General features: G+C 41.8%; 1 protein-coding gene across 1 annotated transcript; it reads left to right on the forward strand.

Moving 5' to 3' along the window:
• Positions 1–2297: 2297 nt before the first annotated feature.
• On the forward strand, positions 2298–10944 carry LOC135713941 (uncharacterized). Its single transcript, XM_065237159.1, has 8 exons — positions 2298–2555; positions 2625–2690; positions 8520–8618; positions 9242–9268; positions 9404–9442; positions 9858–9928; positions 10008–10131; positions 10721–10944. Exons 1-8 carry the CDS (start codon positions 2333–2335, stop codon positions 10942–10944), a joined length of 873 nt encoding a protein of 290 aa, XP_065093231.1. The 5' UTR covers positions 2298–2332.
• Positions 10945–11162: the final 218 nt, after the last annotated feature.

An 11162-nucleotide genomic window follows, 5' to 3' on the forward strand; every position in this document is an offset into this window, starting at 1 on the left:
GCCATACATTTTGAAGTCCATTTTCCACTATTGAAGGCTGTTCGCCCTCTGGTGGTGAGTGCTGTGAGAAGCAACATGCGACACCTAATTCTCGTTTATTATTCTTATACCAAATGCCATATAGATGAGTGCACGGGTGAACTTTTGTTCATCTACTGAAAAAAAATTGACACAACAGCGGGGCCCTGTTTACTAAAAATGAACACATGAATAATGCTCGCGTAACATTTGAAAAGGGCCTAACAACTTTTGTAAATAATTTGCTAGGTCCCTTCCACGAGAACCGAAGTACGTCCACGCAAACCAAGAGCACTATCGGGAAGGGGATAATTTCCCCTACCCGATGGTGTTGTTAGTTTGCGTGGGCGTATTCGGTTCGCGCGAAAAAGGCTTAACAAGTTTTGTGTACGAAAGTTGATAGGCCGGTTTCAAATGTTGCGTGAGTATTATTCATGTGTTCATTTTTAGTAAACAGGGCCCCACTGTTGTGTAACTTTTTGTCGAGTGAGTGAACTCAAATCCATCCGTGCACTCGTCACGCACGCTGCAGCAAATATAGACAGTTTCTTATGAGAATTTTCGGTGGAGTGAATGGATAGTACAAAGTTCGCCATGTTTCACGCACAGTCTGACGTTTGCATATGGATTTTCTCATAGGAGTAAAGAGTTACAGAGTCGCCGTCAACGCCAATAGGCTACTAAAGTGGTGTGTGTGTGTGTGTGTGTGTGTGTGTGTGTATTCAATCTAACCCCCACTGGCCGGCAGTGGTATTATGGAAGAAATTTGCTTATAACAATCCTCGATGTAATAAGTTAAAGCAAGTTTAGTCCGGGAGTTAGAAAGCGATAGCTCTACTGCAGATTCAGCAACCCATTTCAGAATGCCTGGTAATTCACGTCCATTCCGAGGTTACTTTCACATACAATAAGCCCCGCGTGTAAACACTACCGTTATCATATGAATAATGGTACTGCAAACACACTTCCAGATTTCGAAATGTGATGTTTCGAAATCTGGCGCGTATTTAGTAATATTTGGAAATATGCATTTATGATTGATTTATAATCAGATGGATCTCACCAAATTCTGCCTCCGGAAATGCACCGGTTTGTTCACTCGCGGTAATCGAAAAAATCTTCCGCGTTGTTTTTACAACCGAACACAACATATTGAACCACATGCAAAGTTTTTTCATTTGCACTGAATTTTTGCCTTACACCTCATTTGCGTGCATCTTCCGGAAGGCAAAACGCTAGCACCTTGGAAGGGGGGCAAAGCACCAAGAACAACCGAATAGAAAAACCGACCAACGCGACGCCACAGCAACACAGCTACTCGGAACAAATAATTGTCCCAGAGTTTTCACGTTAATTACAATATCACTAAAAGCTTATTAAAACGTGATATACGCTTATCCACACGCGAAAACTAATATTTTTGACTTGGTACAATTAAAAAAACGGAAAACAGATGAAATCAACGCCAGCGAAAACAAAACCAACTGTTCGCGGGCAGAGCCTACTGCGTTTTTTTTTTGCCAATAGGCTACTAAAGTGGTGAGCCAATTTAAAATCGTTAGTTTCGTATTGATTGTTGGTACCACGTTGTGAAAACAAGGCGATACATTTTCCCGAATATATCCTTTTTCGATCCACACACATTAAGATTAAAGCCGATTATAATTTCCGTAGAATATCACTTTAACTGCAATCAACCACGCAATTGATATCACCTTTAACGCCCCACCAACCGATAAATCCGCAGAAATTAATTCCGCCGGGGCGTGAAAAAATAATTAGTCTCGTTATAGCACCCATACTTATTGGTGGTGTTGTTTGTGTTATTATTTTCCAGTATTTTTATTTTTACAGTTGCTGTCACGATCCCACAAACCACCATCGACTGTATATACATATTTGGTATCAACCGATCGCAATAAATTTTAATATCATTAATTATTGAAAATTCACTGCAAGAGGTATTTCCAACACCTGTTCAACGTCTTTCCCGTTTCCTTCCTCGCGCTCTTCAATCATTAAATCCCGATATTTTCCTGCTGATAAAGAGCGCAGCTTCACTTATATAAACACGATTGCCACAACCACCACGTGGTTTCGAGTTGGAGCTCACGCGCTCGACCACCACCAGTCAGCTGTTCGGTTTAGCAGCCCTTCCGTTAGCCGTTGCCAAGCCACGTTTGCGTTACCATGGCACGACCCCTCTGTTTTCGTTTTGTTTACTGACGCCGCGTCTTTCATTGTCTGTTTGCGTCGATTGAAAACGGTTCCATTTTTACCTCAACAACAGCAATTTATTGACCTCTTCACGAGGATGGACTTCCGGTTCCGTTGGATACGGGACCATCTGTGCCGGACCCTCGGAGTGTACGAGCCGCGCTACATCGAAACGGTGCTGAACGAGTTCTACGACGAGCTGGTGGCGTTTTTCGACGACGAAATCAACGACCACCGGGACGACGAAAAGCGGATCTTCTTCGCCTACCGGACGTTCTACGACAAACTGGTGGAGGAAGCGGTCGTGGCGATGGAACCGAGTGAGTTGGATTTTGGGATTCGATTTGATTGAATAACTTGACTGATTAATTGATATCTATTCCAAGCAGTCGCTCCGCCGCCGGCTGCCGAACCGGAGCAAGGCCAGAAGGAGAAGAAGGGAAAGAAGACGAAAGGTAAATGATAAATTATTTCCTCAAAATTCATTCAAGTTGACCACGGTGGATGGGAAAAGATATTAGCCTCGCATAAATATTACTCCAGTAATTCCGCTTCCCACAAGAATATCAATTTCAAGTTGTTCTGGAAGTTTCCACTTCAATTCAAAGTAGAAAGAAGCTGTTCTTGGTGGTGCAGCTTAGTGCAGCCAGCACGCGGCGGTAAACCCCTGGCATGAATCAAAAGTTTTGCACGTCCTCCGTTCTTTCAACGCGCTCGGCTGGTCGTCGTCGTCGTTTTTCTGAGGACATAAATCTTTCTTCGTTCCTGAGGATTTCCATATTTTTCGCAGGATTTTCCCATATTACTTTGCCTTCTGAGACATGCTGGTAGCTCATAGGTATGCAGAAAACGGGAATGTGAAGAAGCTGGCTTCTAAACCAAAAACCAATTCTTTTTACGTAATTTATAAGGATCTACTGAGATGAGATCGAATGATGTTACCACATGTGACATTTGCTTTAGAAACTGGTATGATTTAACTGACGTAAGTTTGATCGGAATCACGGCAACTACCAATAACTCATTGTTATAGGTGAATATGGGGTTTTGTAACACTAGCCCGAATAAAATAATCGCCATAGTGGCGTATACGTCACTTTGCTGTCACACAGCAGCACAGTTGTCTACCAGTTCAAAATCAGGACCTGATTTTCTTTCCAAAATTTAGCTCATTTGGAACACCAAACTTTTGTTTCATATAGGGGAAATGGCTCTTATGTTGGCCTATGGATCTAAGGTTGGGCCCATCGCTAAAAATCTACTATTAATTAATTTTATCTAGATGAACGCGTCATTGGGACGGTACTAATGGATATTTTTGGTCGCTATTGAAAATTTAGTCGCTTGCTGAATTTATGTATGGGCCCAAATTAGGGGCATTTAGGCCGACATTACATCTATATTTGTTCTATGAATTTTCTATGTTTCGAGGGGTGAATTGATTAGCTTGGGACCGAAGAGAGTACCAAAGCTGAGCCAAAAACTAGAGCTCGTTTCTTCGGGACCTACTAGTCTCAAAGTTACCTTTATGGTATAACCATAGAGGTAACTCTAAGACTAGTAGGTCCCGAAGAAACGTGCTCAACTTATTGGCTCAGCTCTGGTACCATGGACCCAAAGGGTAAGGACCTCCTTCACGCGATTTTTTTTTGGTTCCCCGCATAAACGCGAACCATAAATTGACCTTACCTAAAAAGGTTAAAAATTGTTTATAATTCCTGCTAAACTTTAACTGAAATGGTTATGGAACTTTACATGAACGTTTAATGATAAAGTTTCAACCTTATGTATTATGGTTTTTTGGAACTGGACCTTACAAATAATGGGTTGTTAAGAACCATTACCGTTCCAAATTCTTGTTTTCTCCATACATTTTCGGAAAGAGAACTATATTAGAACCTTTTAACTTATGGTTTGAGAACTTTAATGGTAATGGTTATGGTAGTCAGTAAGGTCCACGAATGGTTTTATAACATCGATCAACTTTATGTGGAATATATCGCGAATTGGTTGCCTGTAATTTACTGATTACCAATTCACGATATATTCCACGTAAAGTTGAGCGATAATACAAAACCATTAATGGACCTTACTGACTACCATAACCATTACCATTAATGTTCTCAAATCATAAGTAAAAACGTTCTTATATAGTTCTCTTTCTGAAAATGTATGGAGAAAACAAGAATTTGGAATGGTAATGGTTCTTAACAACCCATTATTTGTAAGGTCCAGTTCCAAAAAACCATAATACATAAGGTTGAAACTTTATCATTAAACGTTCATGTAAAGTTCCATAACCATTTCAGTTAAAGTTTAGCAGGGATTATAAACAATTTTTAACCATTTTAGGTAAGGTCAATTTATGGTTCGCGTTTATGCGGGTCACCTGGCTGTGTTTTTTTTTTTGTGTACCTGGTGCAACCGGTACTAGAGCAATAGACAGCAATTTGTACCAGAACAGGTGTCAAAAGTTACACAGACAGCACAACTGCCAGCAAAAGCGCCAGCAAAAAAAAAAGCGCGGTACCCGCTGCCGTGGCAGTCAGATTGAGGTGTGTCATATCCCTTAGCACGTTTCTTTTTGTTTCACCATTTTGAGATTTGAACTCGTGACTTTGGCGTGAGAGGCATGGATGCTAACAAAAAAAAAAGCGGAACTAGTTAAAATAGTTAATTATCTAATCTAATAGTTCATTAGCTCCAGGGCCCTTGAACATCATATATTTGGATTGTCCCCAGGAGGATTGTCCGCAGGAGGATTGTTCGAAGAACGATTGTACCCAGGAAGATTGTTCGAATAAGGATTGTCCGCAGGAAGATTGTTCAAAGGAGGATTGTCCACAGGAAGTTTGCTCGGGAGAAGGTTGTTCGAAGGATTGTTCGGAGGAGGATTGTCCGCAAGAAGATTGTTCGGGAGAAGATTGTACGAAGGAGAATTGTCCGCAGGAAGATTGTTCGGAGGAGGATTGTTCGAAGGAGGATTATCAACAGGATTGTCCGCAGGAATATTGTCCACTACCGACGAGTCGAGGAGAAAGATTATCCGGAGGAAGAGGATTGCCCGCGGGAGGATTGTTCGAAAGAGGATTGTCGAAGAAGGATTGTCCGCAGGAAGATTGTCGACAGGAAGATTGTTTGGAGGAGGATTGTCCGCAGGAGGATTGTTCGAAGGAGGATTGTCCGCAGGAAGATTGTTCAGAAGAAGATTGTCCACAGGACGATTGTCCGCAGGAAGATAGTTCGGAAGAGGATTGTCCGTAGGAGGATTGTCCACAGGAAGATTGTTCGAAAGAGGGTTGTCCGCAGAAGGATTGTTCGAAAGAGGATTGTCCGCACGAAGATTATCTGGAGGAAGAGAATTGTCCGCAGCAGTGATGGAAAAGTTCATCAATGTTCCCTATGACTCGCGAACTTTTCCCTTGGTGAAATTCGTGAAATATCGCGAACTTTTCCAACACTAGTCCGCAGGAAGATTGATCAGAAGAAGATTGTCCACTGGACGATTGTCCGCAGGAAGATAGTTCCAGGAAAGATCTTCAGAGACAATCAATGACGTTCAAGGAAAACGTTGGGGAACGACACTCATCCTGATGCATGTTGCTTCAAAAAAGATATGGCAACACTGTGACGGCATGCGAGCGGAATTGAAAGAATTTTCGGAATAGACAGAAGGATCAACAGGGATATTCAGGACATACTGAAAAATAGACAAAAAATCGAATAAGCATGTCTGGAGAAAAAAAGTTCTGACTGATGTTCTGGATATATAAGCAGAATTTTATGGATAAATTTGATGGGGATACAGGATGCATCCGAATGTATCGTTCCCCCTGGAACATATAAAGAGCTTCAGAGTTCCGGATAATTTTCTTCCTCCACGTACTCCTTGACTCGTCGGTAGCAGACAATTCTCCTTCAAACAATCCTCATGCGGACAATCCTCCTTTGAACAATCTTCCTGCGGACAATCATCTGACTGGCGGGATCTGGTCCATTCGGTCCTCGCTACACAAGGATCGTACCTGGGTCCGCCTTGCATGATTTCTAGTTGGACCCCCAACAATTAAGTGATAAAACTGATTCCATTTTGATCAACATCAACAATGATATTAATCCTAGCTCTGAAGTTCAGGTTAGGAAAAAAGTTAGGTTAAAACAAAACGTCAGCTATTGTTGGTAAACAAACCGACAGCAAAAGTAGCTTGTATGAGCTGTCACACTGTAACAAACCACCGTCCTCTGTTCGAATGAAACCTCAGACCATTCAAATCGAAACATCGAAATCGCATTTTCGAAGGATAGCTGCAACCGGATGACGGTTGTTTTGAAATCAGATGATTTTCCTCTCGAATACAGGATGTTATGAAAAAGGATAGGGCCTTCAGTTGGAACGCCTAATGCTCTCTGCAAAATGATAGTCATGTTAAATTGAAATGCATTTGGTATTGGTTCAGCCCCTTAACGCAAATCATTCAAAACGATGTAAATAATTCCGTCGAAGGTCATTTGCTGCTCTGAGTATCAAATCATCTGATAAGAAAATCATCTGATTTCAAAACAACCGTCATCCGGTTACAGGTATCATTCGAAAAAGCGATTTCGGTGTTTTGTTTTGAATGGTCTGAGGTTTCATTCGATCAGAGGATGATGTTTGTGTCCAGTGTAGACAAACGAGGTGGAAGCATAGCCATCACTATCAGAGGTGTTACGAACATTGGTAAAGCGTGGAAACCGTTAATTGTCTATTTCGTGGTGGAGGAAGTTTCCTCTACCAACACTACAGGCTATTCACAATCAAATTAATAATCTAATCTAAAGCATTTGCAAGTCATCTTATCCTTAAATTGTTGCCCTCTGAGCCCAGTATGTTTTACAGCCAATTTTCAAATAAATATTATCCTTTATTTGGAGGACAGTCATATGGATGCTCATCAGTTGATGACGAATTCAACCATAAGGAAATCATCCGAAATTCGACAGCATATTGTTAAAGGGCTCGAGCAATACAATAATCAGTCGAAGTATTGCGGATGTTTTCGTTCAGTGTAAGTCGTTTCGTCGGTGCTATTAGGCCGAAGTACACTGTACACAAACATCATCCTCTGATCGAATGAAACCTCAGACCATTCAAATCGAAACATCGAAATCGCATTTTCGAACGAAAGCTGCAACCGAACGACGGTTGTTTTGAAATCAGATGATTTTCCTCTCGAATACAGGATGAATATTGTTATGAAAAAGAATAGAGCCTTCAGTTGGAATGCCTAATGCTCTCTGCAGAATGATAGTCATCTTAAATTGAAATGCATTTGGTATTGGTTCAGTCCCTTAACGCAAATCATTCAAAACGATGATGTAAATAATTCTATCGAATGTCATTTGCCGATCTGAGCTGACAACGAGGTGGAAGTATATGCATCGCTATCAGAGCTGTTACGAACATAGGTAAAGGATGAAAACCAATGTTTGGCTAATTCGTGGTGGAGGAGGTTTCCTCCACCACGGAAAAATTTTCTATCCTTAATGGAATGGTTATTCAATCATCCTGTATTTGGATGACAGTCATATGGATGTTCATCATCTGACGACGAATTCAACCATAAGAAAATCATCCGAAATTCGAATGCATATTGTTAAAGGGCTCGAGCAATGCAAAAATCATTCGAAGTATTGCGGATGTTTTGGATCAGTGTAGTCCTCTACACGCTATTTCAAAACTACCCAAATTTGGGTACAATCCACCCAGATCGGTCAAAACTGAACCTACCCAAAAATGGGTCAACTGTGTTGGGAGTGACAAGATGACAAATGAACAACGTCGATCGGATTCATGTCGATGTTGTTCATTTGTCAACTTGTCACTCCCAACACAGTTTACCCATTTTTGGGTAGGTTCAGTTTTGACCGATCTGGGTGGATTGTACCCAAATTTGGGTAGTTTTGAAATAGCGTGTACGCTATTACAATTATTCAAAATTTTATTTCTTAATCATTGAATAAGTTTCAAAGTGAACGATAATTCTCATTATCGTTACGGATAAACCAAACGTAGACCACCATCAGGTAGTTGTTATCTGTTTGCACTAATTTTCCTATAAAAACTACCATAATGATTTCATGCAATCCATTATCAACTCAACGCTCAACTTCCTTTCACTCATTGTTATTCTTTCACACTAATCCACTATCACACACAACAACAACAACAACAACAACAAATACACACACACGGGGACACGTACAACTCCCGGACCTCCTCCCGAAACCGAATGTCGAAGCAGCAGCCAAAAAAGGCAAAGATGCAAAAGAGGATGAACCACCACCGGATGGGAAAACGGATCAGGATGCCACTGGAGATACCCTCGAGGCAACACGTTCTGGTAAGTTAATTTGATTTATTTACAGTTTTCGCAACCTCCGACCACCAACCGGTCGCCCGCCCTAACTCGCCCCCTGGCCGCGTCTCCATATAGGAGGACGTGAGTGAGAGCGGACACGGCGAATGCACTGCCAGCGCCAGGACGGACGCGATGCTGCAGCAGCTAGCTAGCTGAGCGTGGAAGGAAACACACTTTTTATCATATTTCGAAGGTTCTCCACTTGCATGATGAAGTGGCATTTTTTTTCCTCCTGCGATTCTTGGAAACGGGGTGTGAATCCACACTGACAAGAAAACCAGAAATGCGACACCAGAAACAATAGCTCGACTCACTTTTGCCCGAAGGACGACGACGACGACGACGTGTGGACCGAGCAGAGCAGCGAACGGAAGAATGGCTTTTCTGTTGGAGTGGTTCAAATTTGAAATTTAAATTTTCCCGCGAATTGCTGCATTGTGTCATTGAGTGTGAGAGTTAGGCGAGTGCGATTTTGGTTCTGGGTGTCACGCTGCTGGTTGAGTAAATCTGGCGTTTATTTACCAAAGGGAATGCTGTTTAACATGATTTTTTTTTTCTTGTCTCTCTCCCTCCCTATTTTTCTCTGTAATCTGCATATTTGCTAGGCCTTGCCGAGGATGCGGATGATGCTGGTAAGATTTTTCGTTGTTCGGATTTAATGGGATATTTTTAACACCATTGTAGAAAGAGCCTTTGATGACGCACTGATTCTCTTCAAATTAAATAAAAACTATTCTGATGCTTGTTTTTTTTATTTTCGTTCACAGGAAAGAAGAAGACCAAACCAAAGAGAACGAAGAAAGGAGGTGAGAAATGTTTTTTTTTTTTATGTTGAAAGAAATTGCGCAAACAACTGATTGGCAAATGCAAAACAACTTTTCAAACAGTTATAGTTAAAAGGCGAAACCATTAATACCTACCTTCAAAGAAACGGCGTGTAATCATATTAAATAAAAGTAGGCAACAAGAAAAATCTAAAACAAAAAACGGTAGCGTAGTCTCACCAGTAATTAGCACGTTCTTTGTACAATTTTCCTTGCTTGCCCGCTTCAATTGTAGCGCATTACAGATTCTTTTTCTGTTTCACAAGTATTGTGTTGTTGTAAGGACCTTCGCGCAGTTAGCCAGCAGGAGCAAAACAGTTGTTGCATATCCTTGTTCAAAACCATGATGGTTCTCTTTCTGTTTCACTCCCTCACCCCCGCCCATTTCTCTAATTAGATGCCGACCATGGTCCGGAGACTGCCATGGGAGCCGGGGCTTCCGGCGATAATGAGCTCGTTGAAGTTACTGTAAGTGCTGTTACTTTTGTTGGTTTCCATTTTTTTCACTTTCTGCTGAAACCCTTCTGGTAATCTTCTTTCCCAACAGAAAATCGTTTCAACCTCAATAAAGACGCCAATTGTGCACGTTTGCTTCGGATTCATACCGGAAGACAAGCTGGATCCCAATCTGCGGTATGTGTATGTCATCAGGCGCTTCAGTACTCCGATCGGTAAGTGTAATCGTTTGCCATTGGTTGATAGCGTTCATAGATATCAAGAAATCTACTACACAGAGAACGTGTCATTGTTCGAATGCTTGTTACTGATTCACGAATAATTTTTGACTTGATTTAATCTACTTTCGAAGCATGGCTCGATTACTAAGTGGTTACCGGTTTCTGCTTACCGAACAGAAGGTCGTACGCTCAAGTCCAGGCTCGCCCCTTCCTTACATTTTTCACTACGCTTAACTTTTTCCCCATTAGATTTTCAGAGATGAACCATTCTAAGGCTGAAAATCTCGCGAAATTTTACACGTGGCAGAATCCATCTTTGACATAAAGGATCAGACGTAAACAAATATTTCATGTAAAATTTAGACTGAAAAGTTCGTTACTCGACGAAAAGTACGTTTGATTGTGTTGAATTTCGCGTCTGTTATAACTCAATTTTATGTCAAAATTGACGCTTGTACAAACGGGAGGGAGACTCCAAACGAAGTATAAGGTTTAACAGGAAAAACGGAGAAAAGTTTATTTAAGCGTCTGTACTACACGAAGTGCGATTGTGGAATGAACAGTTATTGATTTTCACAAAAAGGTAACGGGTCGTTGCAAGGGAGGGCTTCCCAACAACGTAACATGGGAAAGCGACGGCTGGCAACGTTCCCCCTCTTGCTCGAACGGGAAGTGAACGGTCAATGGGAAATCGTCTTCTTGCTGCATCACAGCGTACGGGAAGGACGACTCATCAAACTTGACGTCTCGAGCAATCGTAAGCTTTCGATCCATCGCGGTAGCCGTTCGGAGCGTACCCAACCATGAGCATCTCCTTGCTCTTCGCATCCAACTTACGCCTTTGCTGCTTCGGAATCCACACGAAACTCTTGCAGCCAAACACACGAAGTTTGTCCAGATCCGGTCTGATAGCGAACCACATCTCAGCCGGGGTAACACCAGAGGGCAACGCACTTGTTGGGCTTCGGTTCATCAAGTAAACGCAGGCGAGGGCTGCTTCGGACCACAGCTGCTTCGGCACATTG

This window comes from Ochlerotatus camptorhynchus, unplaced genomic scaffold, assembly GCF_037179485.1.
Source record: "Ochlerotatus camptorhynchus isolate MF236.1 unplaced genomic scaffold, CSIRO-AGI_Acam_v1.1 ptg000596l, whole genome shotgun sequence".
NCBI classification, from domain to species: Eukaryota; Metazoa; Arthropoda; class Insecta; order Diptera; family Culicidae; genus Ochlerotatus; species Ochlerotatus camptorhynchus.